Source organism: Brassica napus, chromosome C4 (genome assembly GCF_020379485.1).
Source record: "Brassica napus cultivar Da-Ae chromosome C4, Da-Ae, whole genome shotgun sequence".
Lineage (NCBI taxonomy): Eukaryota > Viridiplantae > Streptophyta > Magnoliopsida > Brassicales > Brassicaceae > Brassica > Brassica napus.
Window position 1 is genome coordinate 52,925,585 of NC_063447.1, and position 21,579 is coordinate 52,947,163.

At 33.1% G+C, this 21,579-nt stretch overlaps 2 protein-coding genes and 1 non-coding gene across 4 annotated transcripts; 1 reads left to right on the top strand and 2 right to left on the bottom strand.

Annotated features, from left to right (window-relative positions):
* The first annotated feature begins 12,950 nt into the window (after positions 1-12,950).
* Positions 12,951-13,022, top strand: TRNAC-GCA. Its single transcript has one exon. It is a non-coding gene; the product is annotated as a tRNA-Cys (tRNA).
* Positions 13,023-15,408: 2,386 nt separating this feature from the next.
* On the bottom strand, positions 15,409-15,957 carry LOC106381109 (histone H4). Its single transcript, XM_013820972.3, has one exon. The coding sequence runs from the start codon at positions 15,881-15,883 to the stop codon at positions 15,572-15,574; it is 312 nt and encodes a 103-aa protein (XP_013676426.1). The 5' UTR covers positions 15,884-15,957; the 3' UTR covers positions 15,409-15,571.
* A 1,411-nt stretch (positions 15,958-17,368) lies between these two features.
* On the bottom strand, positions 17,369-19,697 carry LOC106381108 (UDP-glucuronic acid decarboxylase 6). 2 transcript variants are annotated; one of them, XM_013820971.3, is made up of 11 exons: positions 19,648-19,697; positions 19,446-19,508; positions 19,253-19,335; positions 18,890-19,064; positions 18,724-18,815; positions 18,499-18,652; positions 18,348-18,425; positions 18,169-18,262; positions 17,996-18,062; positions 17,810-17,914; positions 17,369-17,737 (listed from the first exon to the last, which is right to left on the bottom strand). In XM_013820971.3, the coding sequence occupies exons 3-11, from the start codon at positions 19,331-19,333 to the stop codon at positions 17,555-17,557; spliced, it is 1,029 nt and encodes a 342-aa protein (XP_013676425.1). In that variant the 5' UTR covers positions 19,334-19,335; positions 19,446-19,508; positions 19,648-19,697; the 3' UTR covers positions 17,369-17,554. The 2 variants fall into 2 exon arrangements, with proteins under 2 accessions (XP_013676425.1, XP_013676424.1); XM_013820970.3 differs by lacking the exon at positions 19,648-19,697 and having other exon boundaries at positions 19,446-19,628.
* Between the last annotated feature and the right edge of the window lie 1,882 nt (positions 19,698-21,579).

Genomic DNA, 21,579 nt, shown 5'->3' on the forward strand with positions numbered 1-21,579 from the left:
CTCAAAATAAAATATATTATATACTTTCCAAATAACAAACCGACCATCGTATGATTCGTATCAAGTGTATCTGGAGGCCAGTTAATTTGCCTCTAGCAATATGAATTAAAAAAAAAAGAGTTAAGTAGAATATAATTAGCAAAGGCTTCCATAGTCCAGGGTGGCCAAGAGACATTTATGAAGGGCGCTTGGCCAGGACAATTACAAGTTACAACGAGACATGTATGTCATGGAGATGTGGTGACGTAACGTTATGTAATATGTAATAGGTGTTTGCCCGCAATTTTGCGGGCAATTATATAATATAAAGAAATATATATTATCTTTACACTATTATAATTTTTGAATAATAATTAGAAACTTAAAATTTTAATTTTTAATTTCAAATATTTTGATAATCAAAAAAATTTCGGTATATATTTTTAGAAGATATGTGAGATTTAAAATAGTTCAAAAACATAAACCTTAGTCATTAAAAATCTTTCTCTTACAAAAATAATATTATAAATAATTCAGACAATTGGTTGTAGAATTACTTTATATTTTAGTTTAACACATGAAAAACCGAAAATACTCTAGCTCTCAAGAGAAAAAAAAAGAATGTGTGTTTTTTGTGTAACTCCAATATGACCGATACAATGATCGAAGGCTTTTATCATGAATGATCTTTTGTAAACGGTTTTGTGTGGGCTTTAAAAACATAAAATTTATAATAATTCCTTACCTACAAATATAATTCTTTTATATAATAATATATAACCATTAAATTTATTTCTATAAAAAATGCTAAAGTATTTTATTTAATTATATATAACTAATTGATTAAAATAAAGAAATTGATAAAACATATATATTCTTTCTCTAATTCTACAATTTGTTACCATAAATCAGTATTTGTAATATCATTTGTGTTATCTGGTAATTTGTATTAATTAGTTCTAGAGTTACCTTTTATTTTTAGATCTGATTAAAATAATAACTAATAAATGTTAACAACCAATCAAATTATAACTATTTTTTAAAACTTAACCTATTAAAGATACATAATCAAAAGTCAATTAAGTGGCTTCTCAATTAATATATAGTAGGATTTATCTCTTTAAAACTAAGGATAAATTTGGTTAAGGTAAACATAAAAACAAGTATTAGGAAAATAGTAGTTTAAGCATTTTTTTTCATAATTTGTTCCAAGTCACACTTTTTCACTCATTTTTTTTAATTTAGTGTTTAACATAAAACTCAAATTGGGTAAGCAAATAAATTCGTCCTTAAATTATTTCTGATCATCACACTATTTTATCAAACACTAACTCATTCAACCAAATGTTTTTAATAAAAACTAATCATAGTTTACATATCTTTTAAAATTATTGTTTAATTTATTCTAAATTAAATTAAAACATACCTATATTAATTAAATCTGATTAACTAATAAAAAAATATTATTTCAATTTTTAAATAACGAAATGTCGTTATTTTAGGCATATATACTTAATATTAATGTGAGATCTAATATTATATGAAATAGAATTTTTTTTATTTGTATAAATTTGTTACAATTTTATTATTGTACATTTTAAAAATTTATTATAGCGTAAAAAACATATCTCATTAATTTTTAAATATTTTTTTTCTTACTTTCAATTTACATTATATTTTCCATCTTTGACTTTAACAATTGTAGAGATGATCATTTTTATTGAACTTCCTTACTAAATTTATCATAATATTAAAAAAAAACATAAAACTAATTAGTTCACATTTATAGTAACACAAAAAAGTACATGTACCAAGACAAACAAATAAAAATTAAATACATAAGAATATAAAAATACCAAGAACACAACAAACATAGTTTATTATTCTTTTCTCTTGGTCTTTTATTTATGTCATCTTTTTTTTTCCTATTAAAAATAAGCATGCTAATTTTATTATAATCCAAGCTATATGAATTATATTAGTAGAGTATTAACTCAAGAAAAATCCTGTGAAAAATACTTTGATTAATATAATTAAATGACTTACCAAATAATAAATTAAATGAATTACCAAATAATATAATTTTAAATGACTTACCATATAATAATTTTAATTCATCTGTTTATATTAATAGATGAATTAAATAAAAAAATTCTTGATTAATATACGTTTAAATAACTTACCATATAATTTTTATGTTTTAAAATATAAAAATATTTTAATCATTTCTAAAAGTGATAACATATATATGATATCACATTGTCATTGGAAAATGATTGGAATTTTTTAGAATTACATATTTGACTGTTTTGCATTCATTTGACACATTTTTATAGTGAATGAGTGAATTTAATTAAAATTATTAAGTTTAGATTAATTAGTTTTCTAAAATCTATGATTTATTTTATTCACGACTAATATAAACATAATAAAAAGTATCATATGTATTTATATGTATCTTATCAATTTATATAATGTAATCTAGATATTTAATTATTTCTATAAACAAATTATGTTAATTCATCTATATTTAAGATGCTTAATTGTAAGTTTGGAAACATAGATTAGATTATGTAATTCTATGAATGTTTCCTTTTAAAAAATCTAATTAAATAAATGAAAAATGAAAAACCATCAACCAATCAAATTATAACAATTAATTTAAGAACTCTTCTATGAGCGACACATCAGCATAAATCACTAAAGTGACTTTTCAATTAATATATAGAGGGATGTTTAACAATTACCCGCAGAATTCAATAGATATTATGGGTTTTCTTGTGCCATGTAGAGATAAAAAAAATTAAAAATATTATTATATGTATAATTTTTCAATTTTCAGTTTTTGTATTTTAATTGTATTTGTTAAAAAATAAAACCAGAATGTAATTATTTTTAGTTTTGTTTATTCAAGTTTACTTTAACTTTTTAATTTTATTTTATTTAAATTTTAATAAAAATAATTTACATTTTATAAAGATATTTTATTCATATTATAATTTATATAATTACTTTTATTTTAAATATGTGTATTTGTAAATATAAAATTAGTTCTAATAAATATACAATAAATATAAATAACGTATATAAGTTTATAACATATATAATTATAACTACACTTATTTCGATAATATATATTTATATAAATAATAAAAAATTTGATTCATAAATTGATGTAAACATTTTATATTCGTAATTATTATTTTTAAATATAAATACATTATTTTAATAGGTATAGAAAAGTTATTCGGTATTACCATATTTCTAAAATCTTACCAAAATTAATATTTATAGAGAAAAATATTTATGATATAAAATTTATTAGCCATTACTGTAATATGAAACTTTGTTAAAAATACAAATTCATATACAGAAAATAGTCACTACCATAATTAAGAAATATTACCAAAATCATAAAATTTAATATAAAAATTTTTACATGTCACAATTAGATTGATGCCATATTGTCATGTTATCTCTTTTAAGCCATGCCATCTTTTTTTTTTGAGAATGAATGTAGTGATAACACATGTATAAATCACTTCTCACACAATATCTAGGGGATCGTTTGATGTATTTCAATGTATTATTATATGATAGTAGACGTTGAAAGTGTTTGGATTTCTATACGACATCGGTCCTTGTTCGGGACGAACCAACTAATAGTTTCAAACTTGTTCTCCAAAACATAATAAATAACTTCTAAAACACCTATATACCATAGCTAAAAACTGGTAAAATCCATAGTATATCAACTCTCTCAGACTTATTCTATTGTTTGTCCTCAAGGAAAACAAGAGTGGTCTTAATGAAAGAGGTTTTTGACAACAATAGGGACTCACATAATTTAAAATCACTACTCTCACTTCTGCAAATATGATAGGTGGAAACGATTTTTTTACTAACCTTGGATGATTCAATGTACTACACTCTAGCTTAGTCACCATTACCACACATCATACAACTCCACTGATAGCACCTCAAATACCCCTATACTGACCTCATTTCTGCATAAAGTAAACGCGTAGGCTATGTCTTGGGAGTATCGATCAGGGGACACATGGAATCAACTCAAGCAAGTATCTGGACCTATATGTAATCTTTATTGGTTTTCCCTCTCTCTTTTCTCTTCTCTGAATCCAATTTTTTTATATAGTATATATAATATTAGTGGACAAAGTTGTAGGCGAATAGTGGGGTCATCGATAATGTATCTACTCCTCGCTTCCAATCAATGTGTGATCATTCTATTAGAGTAGAATAATGGGGTCGCGGGAAACATTCCTACCCCTTTAAACCGCAAGAAATCATTTCAATCTTTTGTAAATATGGATGCCAAAGAGAGGTGGAAGGAGAACCAGAGACACGAAGTCTAATACCATCCAGACTTGCATGAGGACTCTGATCCAATGTATACCAAGCCCCAAAACAAGCAAGTAGAGTAGATTAAGGTTGGAAGTCACTTTGGTTTCTCCAGACGTACTCACTAAGTGTGGATGTGAGTAACATGTGATAAACAGTCAATAAATCTAGATGGTACTAGAGAGTGGTTAGAATAGTAACTAAATTGTAATAAATCATAATACCCTTCTTGACTCAATAAAACATAACTGAAAACATTTTTTTAATAAGACTCAATAATAAACTTAATATCTGTAAACCTCCCCCCAGACTTAAACAACACTGTCCCCAATGGTTTTTCTAGTCAAAGTTTGGTGAGAACATAACTCAAAAGTACTTAATGTAACATGTAAAACGATATAAATGTTCGCTGATGTTGATCGACACAATTAAGTGGCAATCGATCGTTGGTGGTGATGGACTGTCGATCGATATCGACTGGGTCACATCGGTCCATGCTTAGAGAAATAGTCTCCTTGGATCTTTTATTTATTTTTTTATTTTTATCTGAAACAAAGTAAACACGAAAAGTAAGTAAAATTGACAATGAAAACTTAAATAAAATTTATCAATGGGTTGTCTCCCATTAAGCGGTATGTTATAGTCATTTAGCTTGACTTTTTGGAGGTAGTTTAACTAGTATGGGGGTAGGTGACTACTTGTTGGGAAACAAGTGTCTACATCTTCTTTGATCATCTCGAACCAGGTACCAACAAAGCTTTTGATTGCTTCTTCACTTCTGGTTTTGTGATCTTGTTGCCTCTGAATAATCCATTTAGTATATTTCAATTCCTGCTGCAGCTTTTCCATTGTTTTGCTTATCCAAGCAATGCTGTTGTGGAAAGGGTAGAAGAGTCAATTCACTGTTTGTTCCATCTTGTCGTACATCGTATATTGGTCAGGCGTGGCTTTATTCATTATCTCCATGACCTCATCTCTAGTGTATATGTCCTCTTATGGTGAAGGTGTAGGTATATGATGAATTCCAGGCATCTGAAAACATCCCTCATATTGTGATAAAGTCAGATATTTACCTCCTGATTTATCAGCCATCTTAAATATTGCTTCTATATCCTCCTTAGAAACATTGATGATCCTTCCATCTGGTGCATGTGCATTGCCATCTTCATCTCTGTATACTCCATGCTCATCTACTTGCACTACACGGATCTTCCTTCTTTAAGGGATAACAATGTGAATCGCGAAGCTCGGTTGGTAGTAATCGTTCTCCCAACTGTCGATCGATCCTTCTGAAAAATCATCTACTTCATTTGTGGGGTCACTGTTGATCAGTGCTTCCAAAACTCTGTCGATCGTGGCTTCAAACCGACAATCTAACGATGGCTCAAGTGGAGTGTCGATTGATATCTCACCATCCAATTCGCGTTTGGCTCCAGAATCGGAGTAACAGACTGCTATGAATCATGGATCATCTCCCATCTTCATGTAGGACGTTTGTGGATTGACAACTCTCACTGGATCATAATAGACATTCGGGTATATGAATGTCAGACATAACTAGTTAGTCTGCATGTTACAAACTGTTCTTACAATAGCTATGAAATCTATCCCAAGTAGTAGAGAAGAATTTCAGTTAAGCTTGATATCCAGGACATGGAAATCCACAAGAACTAGGGCGTTACCAATCTGCACTTCAAAGTTTCTGATGATTCCTTCTGAATTTCTCTTAGAACAATCTACAAAAGTGAATGAATCCTCTGAAGGTTCTATTTCCAGACCTAGATGCTCTGCCATCACCTTGGTAAAATTTTGACTGAAGAACATGTAGTTAATGCCTCCCACTACAAGAAAACAGGGAGATTCTGATGGCCCAAATCGTCAAAAATTCGTCGGAATATACCGATTCCGACGAATTTCTGACGAACCAATCCGTCGGTATCTTTTTGTCGGAAAAAAAAAATTGTCGGAATTTCGTCAGAACTTCCGACGACTTTCTGACGAATACCGAGAAACGTCATTCTGACAAAATTCCGACGATATTACGATGCGGACACACGAGACCAGAGTTCATCGGAAAAACTATATACCAACGGACAACGGTTCCTCGGACAATTCCGAAGGAGTGGATTCCTCGGTATATTCCGACGAATTCTGGGCGTCGGAATATACCGACGGACATTGGTTCGTCGGTATATTCCGAGGAATCCTCTCCATCGGTATTTTCCGAGGAACCGTTGTCCGTCGGTATATTCCGACGCCCAGAATTCGTCGGAGTATACCAATTTTAAAAACGAATTAATTTTGCATTTTTATATATTTTTTATATTAAAAATTAATTAATAAATAAATAAAATCTGAAATTTAAAACTAATAATATTATAGAATTTAAATTCATACAAACCGAAATAAAAAAAAAACATTCAGAAAGTTTAAAATTCATACAAACTGAAATAGAAAAAAAAACATTCAGAAAGTTTTAAAAAGCAGAAAAAATTAAGAACTCGAAGACATCAAACGATCTAGCTTCTGCATTATCTCGGTGTTGAACTTCTTCTGGGATGCCAACTCAGCAAGGATAGTGGCATTCTCCGAACGGATAGTGGCATTCTCAGAAAGGATAGTGATGTTCTGCTCCGGCAATGCCCCAATCCGTTCATCTTTGTCATGTAGCACCTCGAGAATCATGAGATCGGCATACGGAGCTTGCGAAGAAGATGCCGGATACGAAGAAGCACGGCGGGCCAACCCAACTAAACGGCCTCCTTTAATTTTAGGAACCGCCTACAAAAATATTTAAAGTTAGTAAATAGGGACAAGTTAGTAATTGACATTATAAAAAAAAATATATTAATAAAAAAAATTACCTTTTCAACCATCTCATTTATTTGCAATAGAGACAAGTTGGTTGAAGCTCCCGTAGAATTGCCGTCATCAGAGAGAGGCTGAGATTGAGATGTTATTTCAGCTTCCACCAAATCAACGACACCTTTGATCACGGGGTCCTGAATTTGACCCATCGTCTTGTTAGTGTGAGCCACCTTAATGAGTTGGAGACGATCAACGGGATTACCGTCATTTGCTTCGATCTAAAAAACCGCCATTATTAGCCAAGGAATATATAAAATATTTATTAAAAAAAATAAAGATAAATAATAATAAAAAACTTACAAGTTCATCCTCCTTAGTAGACATAGAGCAAGCGCCGAGGTTGTGCACATACATACCTTTCCCGCCACGATCGCTCTTCTAGTTCTTGGAGTTCCTAGAAGACGTCTATGCAGTTTCTTCCTTCTCCCAATGAGCTATCAACTGCTCCCACACCGTCCCGTTGATGAACCGTGGCCTCTTGTTCTTCTGCCAAACTGTCTTCCACGCGTTTATCTGCTTTGTATAAGAGTTCATGGCCTTTTCGTTGAATTTCTTACGGACTGTTTCCGTGAGATCGGAGTGCCAGTTGAACTCTTGCTACAAAACAAACATAATTTAATAAGTAAATATATTTAAAAAAATGTAAAAACTTTAAAAAAATGAAGAGTTACTATACCGCAAATTGACGAAACCACAACTCTCGTTCGTCGGAAGGGATCACACTCCACTTTGAATATCCAAAACAGAGCATGGAGTACATCATCTGGTTGATGCTCCTGCTAATGCCATTTTTCGACTTGGTGAACCTTTAAAAAAAATACAAGTTAGCAAGTTAATTAATGGAAATGGCCGACGGAATTCTGACGACTTCAGATTTTTGGTTTTCGTCGGAAATTGGTCGGCAATCCGTCACAAACGTCCGACGACCTTGATGTCCGTCGGAACCTCCGTCGGAATTCGGCGTGTTTTCTTGTAGTGTCCTATCAAGCATGGGTAGTCAATGCCTAGGGTAGTCAATGTCTAGGGTAGGTTAGTCAATGCCTCCTATCAAGCATGGTACTACAAACTTTCCAGGATCACTCTTCTTCTTCAGTGTAATCCTCTGCTTCATCTTCTCTCTGGCCTAATTGAACATCCTCTCGAGCATGGTACTACAAACTTTCCAGCATGGTAATACAAACTTTTCAGGATCACTCTTCTTCTTCAGTGTAATCCTCTGTTTCATCTTCTCTCTGGCCTAATTGAACATCCTCTCAATGTCATGTTCAGTCTCCTTGGTTTCTCTGAAGAACATCCACAATATGTGGGTAAAGTAAGCCTCATTGAATGGCTTATCCATAGGTATCCTGAGAACCCTTTTAGTGAAGTTATCCATATCTTTTTCATTAGCTCCTCTCTTAAGATGCTTGGGAACATTTTCTTTCTTTTTTCCTCAAGGTTTGTCCCTCAGTAGCATGTTCAACCGTCATAGGCTCTGATGTATCTTCAGATTTCTGACTGTTGTTTTCCAGTTGATGTCTCTGAAGGTTTGGATGGGTGTCTGGGTGCATTTAATCTGGCTACATCGATGCTGGAGAACTCCTGTCGATTGTTTCCTAACTCCTGATGTCAATCGATGACCAATTGGTGTTGTCGATCGATGTCTTCCGTGGTGACACGGTATGGCTGAGGTGGATGAGGTGTCGAGCTGTGAACTCCTCGTGAGTCATGATTCTTACTGTCTTGCATGATGCAATTGATTCCATAGAAGGTGCCGATCGATGCTGGACAAGATGTATCGGTCGGTGCTCGTCTGATTCCATCGATCGATGTTCCTCCCTTGGTGTTGATCGACATCAGTGCGAACTGCCGAAACTCATAGAGGTCCCAACTTCAAAGTCGCTCCCTTGAAGCTTCTCTTGCTTAATCACTTGCAAGAAATCATCATCTATGATGGCATTCACGTGGTGTTTCAGTGCTCAACCACTTGTCCGAAATCATCATCTATGATAACAATATATCGTTTGTTGGAATGAAAGGATTTCGTGGAATAATAAAGATAATTAAGAATATATGTGTAGAATAAGACAATGGTATGGATTTGTAAATACTTGCAAAACAGAAAGATACCTCAAAAAGGGATTTTATGTTTTAATAGTATAGATTTATATCTTATGCAAGCGTATAAATATATATTACGATATATATTATTGATTTAGGTTAATATCCACAGTTTTTACGGAAATTTTAAAATACATTATTTTAATACATTGTCATTTTACTTCTCCAAAAATCAGTGATTTATTATATAATTTCATTTTCATATTTTAATAATACATATATATGTGTGATTAGCAATGAAATATATATTTTAGATTGTATTACCTAATTATAATTTTCTGCAAGCAGAATTTTATTATTTGTTTATTACCATTAAAGTTTTACTCTTTTGATACTCTATGAAAAGTATGTCTTCTTGATATATATTATAAATAACTTTGAGAAAAAATCATAGATATCAACTGCCGAAAGCCCCGACTAAGTACATGGAATATAAAAATCAGGGAAATTCTTGGGCCTCTAGATTCACCAACCAATAGTGTTTGAGTGTTTGATATTTGATATCTTTTAAAAAAGGAAACAAAATTGAATTTCCAAATAAAATTATATTTTAAAAATAAAACAATAAAAATACATAAAAATAGTTACAAAAAATAAATAAATAAATATTGATAAACTTTTAGCAAAATACTAAATCATATACCCTAAATCCTAAACTCCAAACCCTAAATTATAAACCTTAAATCTTGGATAAACCGTAAACCATTAGAAAATTTTAAACCCTAAATCATACATTAAAAACTAAATCTTAATAACACTAAACCCTAAACCCTAATCACTAAACCCTAAACCCTTGGATAAACCCTGAACCCTTGGATAAATCATAAACTCTAAATCAAAAATATTTAAAATTAAACCCTAGAGTTTATGATTTATCCAAGGGTTCAGAGTTTACCCAAGGGTTTAGGGTTTACCCAAGGGTTTAGGGTTTAGTGATTAGGATTTAGGGTTTAGTGTTAGTAAAATTTAGTTTTTAATGTATGATTTAGGGTTTAAGATTTTCCAACGGTTTAGAGTTTATCCAAAGTTTAAGGTTTAACGTTTAGGGTTTAGGGTTTAGGATTTAAGGTATAGAGTTTAGTATTTTGCTGAAGATTTAACAATATTAATTTATTTATTTTTTGTAACTATTTTTATGTATTTTTATTATTTTATTTTAAAAATATAATCTAATTTGGATATTCAATTTTATTTTCTTTTTTAAAAGATATCAAATATCAAATACTCAACCACTATTGGTTGGTGAACCTAGAGGTTCACCCTAGGGGGTGAACCCAAGAATTTCTCTTAAAAAATCATAGTATTAAGATTTTGAGAAATGAGGTATTTAGTTTTAGATTGTCTTTTTAATAATAACTCTTTAGGATAGTACAAAACTTGTATTTATAGAACACTATGATAATTATATATATATATATGACGATATTAATAGTATATAGGGTTGGATAGAAAGAAGATGGTGTTGATGTTTCACTTTTTCTGATTTACCAAATGAGTTTGTTTTTGACAACTTATCATTATTGTCTGTTGTCTGGTGTGTGGTGCGTAGTACATGACTAAACCGGCTCTGATGCGAGTGGTTACTTATTCCATCGAAATTGGTGAGGTGGTTTCTCAAGCGATTCAGTGGCTTTATGTGCTCATCCTTCTCTTCTATGCCATTGGTTGTCTTTGTCGAACGTTATCTAAGTCTTGGTTGTTGTCATGTCTCTAGATTGAGATTCTGAATTCTTTGAACTTCTCATGGTATTTGGTCTCGAGGCAGTGATGGAGGTGGCTAAAAAGAGTTCTCGGTTTGGGTATCCCGACTGTGGTGTTTGATTCTATAGTCTGTCTTCGGTGGCGTCTAGTTTCTTATTGGGGTTGACTCCTTACTAGACCCTTGGTTATGAATTTTGAGTCATTCAGTGTGAAGTCTCGATGATGTGTTTGTTGTGGCTTTCCTTGATGTTTAACCGATGGGTTTTTCCGAATTATCTGCTAAAGAACTGTTGGAGTCTTAGCTCAATCGCGATAGGTCTTTGAGTAGTTTGATTGTCAACCATCTACTTCGTCGGTTGCTCGGATGGAGACTCGTTTTCTCGTGGTTTCGTTAAGTTGAAGCTGGTCCTTGAGTGTCGTTTGCTCGTGATTCTTTGTTGGAATTGGTTATGGAGCCTTGCTCTCATCCCCAACAAAAATATGACCATTGTTTTCTTGCTCATTTTTGCATCAGCTTGCTTCAATTTTTTATGATTCTATATTTGTTTAAGAAGTTTTATGTATTCGGTTTTATAAGGAATAAAACTTCCTTATATTAGTTTAGGTTTATGTCTTTGATGTTAATTTCTTCGCGGGGGGGGGGGGGGCATCTTCTTTTGTTTTTGATATGAAGATACGTAATCTCGTATATTATGTGTGACAAATCGAAGCCTGATTTGAATTTTACCATATAAATCTACAATTTTTATCACATAATTTTTATTGCAAGTTACGTCAAATTATAACATTTATTCTAATTAACACTAATATTAACACCAATCGAGTTCTGACTAGAGTTTGAGTTGGAGGTTTGTATTGGTCCGCTTGTACATTAGTGAGTACAATCAAACCTCGCGTGTCAATATGAATTAGTAATTAGTGCCGCACTGGCTTGTTTAGAAAAACTACAAACTACTGCCACGTTCATATTTGATATAGTCAAAGCCACAAACATAAAAAAAACAACTAAAAAAACAGGCTTGTTACTCTCATCATCATTGTAAAATTACATGAGTCAAAACAATTCTTAACCATTCATTCTAGTCAAAACAGGCTTAAACTACATATAGTAGTTTTACGGTGGACATATATCTGTCGTTGGTTAATTAGGTGATAAACCATTAAAACTCCTTCCCAACAGTTTTAATAAAATACTGACCACAACTTAATCATATTAATTAATTGGCTAAGCATGATGGCAAAAGCGTAATTTAAAAGAGCAGTTCGCTAAAACGTGCAAGCGTCCTCCCTCCCACTCTTCTTCATCACACGCAGAAACCGCATCCTTGTTCTGCTCCTCTTCTTCTTTCTCCTTAAACCAAATCGAAATTTAATGTGCTAAAGCGTTTTCGATGGATCCGTTTCTCAGGAAAATCGCTGCGCCTTGGCCGATCCTCGTACAAGCTGCAACGTGGACAGTGCTCCTAATGCTGACGGTGGGTTTTGCGTCTTTGGCTCCGGAGATGGCGTTTGTGTCAACATTATCATCGTCCTCAAATCTCTGCGGGAGAGGAAGAGATGGGTTAGTAAGGATTCCGATGGATTTACCGGGAGAGATGGTGTGCGTGCCGTCTGAAATGGTGAAGCGATCAACTCTTGACCTTTTCGTGCCGACCATTTTCGCTGGAGTTATGGTGGTTGCATCAGTTTCTCTAATCCGATCGTGTTTTGAGATCGAAAGCGACGTATAGATACATGTCTGTTTAGTTCTCGAATCATCCAATGTATAAAACTTCACACAGAGTCTTCTAGCTATATATATATCTTAACATCCAGTGTATGATGTATGAATTTTAATGTTTTGGAATCTAAAGCGTTATGGATACACGTACGACTCTTTAAGCTTCTTCAGTTATTTCGTAGGCTTATTTACATATTTTGGTATTAGAAGTGAACAACAGGGGTCCTTAGCTCAGTGGTAGAGCAATTGACTGCAGATCAATAGGTCACCGGTTCGAATCCGGTAGGGCCCTTTCTTTTTCCCTTTTTATTATAAAATAAGTTATACTCACCGTTGATGATCTATTCTGATCTGACTGCGGTTTGCACGTTTTACCCGGGTTTGATTACGTGGCATACGATTAAAGAATTGTTTACCGATGTTTGGCGCCAAACAAAACATCGGAAATTTTTTAGCCTTTCCCGGTTCAATTTTCACAAAACTGAAAAACGACATAAATTTATTTTTCAAATTCAATTATTTAGCTACGATTTCTTCGCATACGATTAAAATATCGTCAACCGAGCTTTGGCGCCGAACAAAACAGCTGAAATTTTTAGCTTTCCCGGTTCAATTTTCACAAAAGTGACAATATATAAATTTATTTCCCAAATACAATTATTTAGCTATAAGAAACAAATTTTTAATAAATATAATTCAATCGAGAATGATGATACGGAGTAATTCTTCACATGGGTGGGTTAGATAGGGCATGTTTGTTTCATTTGGATAGACCATCTGGATGAAGATGAGAGTTTTGTTTGTTTAGGCACTAAAAGTGCAACTCATTCAGATGGATTATCCGGATGACTTTTGGAAATTTAGGCTTAATTTTAAAGTCCATTCAGCTGAACCAATTTGGATCATTTGAATGGAGATGGTTCATTCATTTTAAAGGCTTAATTTTAATGTCTATTATACCCCTAATGTAATTCACAAATTACAAACCTAAACATAATATTTTTGTCACAAACGAAAACCGACAAAACTATAAAAACACTTTTTCCCGTGCTAAAAACTACTTTTTCACGCCAAAACCCCAAAACGCATTTTCCCGCGAAAATTGCAAAAAAATGTTTTCCCGTCAAAATTGCAAAAAACGAAAACATGTTTTCATGCCAAAATCACAAAAAAATGTTTTCACACCAACACCCCAAAATACATTTTTCCGTCAAAACACAAAAAAAAACACGTTTTCCCGCCAAAGTCGCAAACCGTGTTTCCCCGCCAAAATTGCAAAAACGTGTTTTCCCGTCAAAACCAAAAAACGTGTTTTCTTGCCAAAACCGAAAATTTGTATTTTCCCGCCAAAACCGAAAAATCTCGTTTTCCCGCGAAAACTGTAAAAATGTGTTCCCGCCAAAAACGTGTTTTCCCGCCAAAACCGCAAAACGCATTTTCCCGCCGAAACCGCAAAAACGCGTTTTCTCGCCAAAACCGCAAAAACGCGTTTTTCCGCCAAAACCGCAAAAACGCGGTTTCCCGCCAAAACCGCAAAAACGCGTTTTCCCGCCAAAACCGCAAAAACGCGGTTTCCCGCCAAAACCGCAAAAGCATGTTTTCCCGCCAAAATCGCAAAATTTGTTTTCCTCCAAAAACGCAAAAAATGTGTTTTCCCGCCAAAAACGTGTTTTCCCGATAAAACCGCAAAAACGTGTTTTCCCGCCAAAATCGCAAAAATGTGTTTTCCCGCCAAAATCGCAAAAATGCGTTTTCCCGCCAAAATCACAAAAATGCGTTTTCCCGCTAAAATCGCAAAAACGTGGTTTCCTCTATAACCGCAAAAACGTGTTTTCTCGCCAAAAACGTGTTTTCTCGCCAAAAACGTGTTTTCCCGCCAAAACTGCAAAAACTTGTTTTCTCGCCAAAACCAAAAGTTCGTATTTTCCCGCGAAAATCGAAAAATATTGTTTTCCCGCCAGAACCGAAAAATCTTGTTTTCCACCAAAACATAAAAAATGTGTTTTCTCGCTAAAACCGAAAAAACTTGTTTTTCCGCCCAAACCGCAAAAAGATAACTCGTTAATTTTGAAATAATTCTAATGTAAATATATTAAACTAAATAATTAAATGTAATATAGTTAAAATTAATATTAAACATAATGAAACAAACATAAGATCCATTTAGATGATTCATCTAGATGAGCTATGTGGATGGACAAACAAACAATCACAAAAATTTGAATGGATCATTTGACTAGATCATACAAATAAATCATTTGGATACAAATAAATCATTTGGATGGAGATGACAAATGGTGAAACAAACCGTCCCATAGTTGTCAAAATTGAGCTACTCGTAATGGGGATGGTGGGAGATGGTAAGTCTGAGGCAATCCTCCCCTGAATGTAACCAAATGCTACACGTATCTGATCTGATCCATCGATGTGGATGGGAACCTAAGTGAAGCAAACTAAAGTTTGTTTCTGCCTTTTAAAGTTTTAACAAACCAAAGTTTAAGACCACATATATCAATTGAAATCATACATTGATGATTTTCATATCAGAACTCCAGCCAATTTATTCTGGTCAACCTACTAAGCATTATATCTTGATGAAGATAGAGCCAATAATAAGCCTCTCAGTTGCAGACTCGATAATGCTTGTGGTAAAATAAATAAAAATGCAATGGTAAAACTGAGAACTGAATAATTGATTTTTTATAAATCCCCAAAAGAGAAATTACACAAACAAAGAAACAAACCAGCAAAGTAGTGATAAAGCCTAAAACCTACTAGATTTCTTGACAGCAAGACTTAATAAGTAGCACCCAGAAACCAAATCGAAATCTTAAACCGGTTTTAACCACCGAATCCATAGAGAGTGCGCCCTTGCCTCTTCAAAGCATAAACAACATCCATCGCCGTCACCGTCTTCCTCCTCGCGTGCTCCGTGTACGTCACGGCGTCTCTAATTACATTCTCGAGAAAGATCTTCAGAACTCCTCTGGTCTCCTCGTAGATCAGCCCGCTGATTCTCTTCACGCCTCCTCTACGAGCGAGACGCCTAATCGCAGGCTTGGTGATTCCTTGGATGTTGTCTCTCAGAACCTTCCTGTGCCTCTTCGCTCCTCCTTTGCCCAGTCCCTTTCCTCCCTTTCCTCTTCCCGACATTTTTTTTCTGGAAAGTTTCTCGAGATTTAGATGGTTGAGTTTTAGATTCAGATGATGATTTGACTGGACCAAGGAGATTGGGATTTTTTTTATATAGGAAGACGAATATCTCAGTAAGTGAATCGCAGCCGTTCGATTAGTGTTTTTATTGTACGGCTAGGATGGCGATCCGGGTGAATGTATAAGGAAGACTCTGAATCGTCGATTACTATTGAATCGACGGTTGTTAATTGCTTCCAAAGTAAATAAAGGATTGTGCTTTTCGTTTGTTGTGGTGTTCTGGTTTGGACCGGTTATAGATATATTTATCATGTGGAATGAAAAGTAGCTTTGTTATTCTGAACGCCAAGTTCACACCCAACCTTGTGAACATAATAGTAGAGAACCTTGGAATGTGTTTACAGTCCTCAACAAAGATATATGTTGATGACATTTGATTGGAAACCTTTTAAGTGTTTGACCCAAAAATATGAGCATGGGTAGGGGTGGGCGTTCGGGTATCCATTCGGGTTCGGTTCGGGTCTATTCGGGTTTCGGGTTTTCGGGTTCAAAGATTTCAGCCCCATTCGGGTATTTCTAAATTTCGGTTCGGGTTCGGTTCGGATCTTTGCGGGTTCGGTTCGGGTTCGGATAACCCATTTAAATTATTTTAAAATTTTTAAAATTCATTATATACTTTAAATTTCTCAAAATCTATAAACAAAACAATATATTACTTATAAATTTGAATAGCATATGTCAAAGTACCTAAAATTAACATATAAATTGGTTTGGTTTGAATATTTGGATTGAGAATCAATAAGTATTGTTGGTGTTTTGAGTATACTTTAGCTATTTTAGACATGTTACTTTTGACTATTTGTATATATTTATAAGTATTTTGGATAAGTTAAAAGTATCTTATATATTTTGATGTTCTTAATATATATTAAATCTAAAAATAATTAATATATATAGGTATATAAATCAATTTCGGATATAATCGGGTACCCGAAATACTTCGGTTCGGATCGGGTTCGGTTTCGGTTATCTAAATACCAAAATTTTGAACCCATTCGGATATTTAATCAATTTCGGTTCGGGTTTAATACTACTTTTTCGAATCGGGTTCGGTTCGGTTTTTCGGATCCGGATTTTTTGCCCAGCCCTAAGCATGGGAATACAACATACTTATAGTTCTCAAGTGTTACAAGGTCGTTGAGGTTAAAGCTCTCGTGTATCTTTTATTTTATTCGTTTTCCTCTCTATAAGCTTCTTTTTTTCTATTTTGGAGCTGTTCTTGCAGAAACATACCTGAGATCTCATCGATCTCGGAGGACTCTGAAAAACGTGTGTTCTTGATTTATTGGTAGCTCTTTACACCGAAATACTTACAAAATTTCGGATTTAACATTTTTGAATTATTTCAAGAACTCTGATATTGATCATTTAAGTTACAGTACCAGGAAAATGAGTTTGCAATTTTTCAGTTTCGGAAGATCACTATTGTCAAATAAGCACAAAGCATCTCATTGATCACATCCTCATAATAAAACCCCAAAGTAGTAAAACATCATTTTTTAGAATGTTCCTCGCTGGGACACTTATTCTCAACAAACTCAAATTGCAAAAAGAATGATTAAACACACATTTTCATTGAAAACCAAAAACACATTTTCACTGCTTGAAACTTCACTTCTTGAAAACACCAAGCCTGAGACGAAAATCTTCTTCCATAAGAGGAAGTCCTTCGCGGAGCTTCACCTTTGGTTCCCAACCAAGAACTTCTTTAGCTTTGCTTATGTCCGGTTTCCTCTGTCTCGGATCATCTGGTGTGTTCTCCACCATTTTTATCTCCACGTCCGGTTTTATAAGCTGCATCAATCTCAGCTCTCGATATAATCACATCTACTCAAAAATAAAACTAACAACAAAGACAATGCTAACCTCTTTAACTGTCTCAGCTAGCTCAACCATCGTGAATTCGCCGGGGTTGCCTATATTGATTGGTCCGGTTTGGTCTCCTTCCATCAGACGCATTAGGCCATCCACCTACATAACCAGAGTTAAGTTTCATTCTGTACTGTTACCAGTTAAAGAGAACGAGTTGCTATATAGAACGGAGATGCATACCATGTCTGAAACATAACAGAAACTGCGGGTTTGTGTTCCCGGTTTCTGAACAGTCAGAGCTTCTCCCCTGCAATGACCGATAACATTTTAAGCTAAATCTAAAAAAAAAAATTGTATTCTCACAAAAAATATTAAAAAATCAAGAAATTGATTGATGTTAATTTCACTTTCACCTGAGAGCCTGCGCAATGAAGTTGCTCACGACACGACCATCATCAATGTTCATACGAGGACCATATGTGTTGAATATCCTCGCTATGCGTATTTCTACAAAAGCCATGTAACAATATTTAGCTTAACATATTTTAAATTAAAGTTTTCAAAGATATAAAAGATGACATAATTAAATTACCAATCCCATGTTGCCTATGGTAATCAAACATCAGAGTCTCCGCAACACGTTTTCCTTCATCGTAACAGCTTCTGACACCTACATCATGTCCACTAATCTTAGTTAAATAATAGCTTAAAGATTATTACGATTAATCTTTACAGTTACTTACCGATCGGGTTTACGTTTCCCCAATAGGTCTCGGGTTGAGGATGGACAAGAGGATCACCATACACTTCAGATGTGGAAGTAAGTAAGATTCTTGCTCCAACTCGTTTGGCTAGTCCCAACATGTTAAGTGTGCCAATCACATTTGTTTTTATCGTCTGCCATCAAAAACAATACCATTTATTACCATAAAGACCAATCAAGCTTTGACAATCGAAATGTAACAAACCTTAACAGGATTGTATTTGTAGAAAATTGGAGATGCAGGACATGCTAAATGGTAGATTCGATCCACCTCTACCATTAGAGGTTCGGTCACATCTGAAGAGTCATTAATAAGGAATTGGTTAATGCATTGTTATTTGAGTAATTAAGATGGTTAAGAAAAAGGTTACCATGACGAATGAGCTCAAATCTTCGATGACCAATCCATTTCTTGAGATTGTCTTTTGATCCTGTGAAGTAATTATCTGCAACAATAACTTCATTCTTTTCGTTTTGCATCAATCTGTCAACCAGATGTGAACCAATAAATCCAGCTCCTCCTGTCACTAAGATCCTCATACTCGACTGCAGTTCAAAAACATTCAACATATCAAATCCATTTCGGTGAGAGATCTATACAAAATGAATTTAAACTTTTAAGACTTTGACCTTAAAACTACCTACACGTTAAACTAAAAACTTTACAGCATTCAAAAACTCAATTGTAAAAAATGTTTAGATATTTAAGCGAATGTGAGAGTAATTAAATAAACCTGCAAAAACTTGGAATTACGCAGAGGGGAAGGCATCGGTGGTGATTTCATCGTCGTTCCATTGGAAGACTTCGTCGCCATTTCTGCAAAATAGGAAGAAAAAAAGAAGATAAACAGATTTTAAAAAACATGCACATGCTTTACACAGAATTTACATACACCACAATCACAAGGATTAGATGATTAATCAGACCTGATGATGATTAGCAGTTAGCCGCTAGGTGAAACGATGACAGTATCCAATTACTCTTTTGATCTACAAGATCAATATAAAATCCATATTTATAAGCAGATTTAATAAAAATATAAAATCATGTGAAACATGAAGATGAGTCCCACAAAATTTGTTAACTACGCCAGAAAAACAACATGGAAAATAGAAGAAAACTCCCTACCAGAAAATTGAAGCTTTAGAAGGACGGAAAGTAAGAGGAATAATCAAATGAGTTTGGTTCACCAAACGTAGCTTACGAATCAAGTTTAAATAAAAATAAAATTCTTTTTCTATATAAAAAAAACAAAGTGTTGATAAAAATAAGAAAACAAAGACTCAAAGAGTTTGACTTATTAATATAGACGGAATCTTACGTAAGAAATGCGCCACATGAATCGAACCATGCATGTATTGTGCTAAACGAATCTACCTTTCGCATCATTTTCAAATTTATACTTGCATACAACTTCTTCTGGGGTTTAACTAGACGAAACAAACATATGACGTTATCGGATTACAGCTTCATATACATAGGAGACATATTAGGAGATAAGATAATTAACTACTAGCTCTTTACATTTTACCATGATTAAATCTTATAAGAGGAGATGCTATTCCTGAAGCTGCTAAATCAGCCAACAACAAGAGTAACCTCCAAGACATGTGTTATTTCTTGGATTAGTGGTTGTGGTCGTTTAAAATTACCTAATTATGTATTAACATCATTACATTGATCTAATGAAATAGATTTAACATTAAAAATAGTATAGTAGATCAAATATGTGCACAAGAAATCACAAGGACCAATTGATGGGAAACCATTTGGATTAAAAGGCGTCTTTATCTAAGCACACTTTCAAAGGCACATCTCTGTTCTTTCTTAGCTTATGTTCTCCAAAAGAATGAAAAGCTTATAATTTTTTTTAAGAGGAAAAAAAAAGATCCAAAGAGATAGTTGATCAACTAATTCCTATGTAATCTTAGGGGGGTTATTGGTAGTTAAATTTTGAAAGAGTTATAAAATTTAGAGATTATATTGTTATTGGTTTATGTATTCTTACAATCTTGTTAGAATCATTTGTTATTGGTTTATGGACTTTTAAATTCTATATAAAATCTTTTGTTATTCAAAAAGTTTAGTTTTTATTGGTTTTTTAATTCTAGTAAACTCTCTTGTTATTGGGACATAAATTCTTTCTATTTTTACTCATAACACTCAACTTTATAAATATCATCTATACAATATCATCTATACAATATCATCTATACTCATAAGATTCTTAGAATCTATGTAACAAAAAACACAAATATACAAACACAAAAAGTTGTGTATTACATTTTTGTTGTCATATGAAAGATAATTGTAAAAAAAAATTTTAAGATAAAAAAATTATTAAAGATAACATAATCAAAAATCATGAAAAAATCATAGGTTGACCTTAGAAAACTTTAAACAAAAATCAAACAAGACAAATTCAAATATTAAACAATAAAAAAAATTATTTTAACATCAAATAACTATATTTCTGAAATAAAAAAAATTAAGTATTTTTATTGAAAGATAAATCTGGAAAGAAAAACATATATGAAAATTCATGCTATTCAATCATAATCAATGACAATTTATGCAATACATATTGCAATAATTCATCAAATCTACTTAACTCTTAAAAATCTTTGAACTTTAAAAATTTTCAGATTCCACACAAATTTCATTTCCAATAGGTCCCTTTAAACTTTGTTTCCTAATTATCGTAGTCAACTACTATTGACAATAGAACAATTGTTTACTCTCTGTGCAATACATATTTCACTAACATGATGGGTAGATGGAAGATGGGGCAGAGGCGGCTTTCTTGACATGAATTAAATGGTGAAGTATGTGCAAAACTGATTTGGATCACAACATGAGATTTTTTACAACATTATAGTGACCCATAAAACACATATAGTGTCTTGCTCTTGGTGAAAACAAGAGTATTGATTTAGGCCAATCAACATATGTGAATTAAAATTCCTGAAGGCTCTTTTTGCCGCATTTGACATTGCCTATAAATTATATGCATTTCAGTATTTGTTATATGATAGTCAATTCGTTCTTCATATTGTTGCA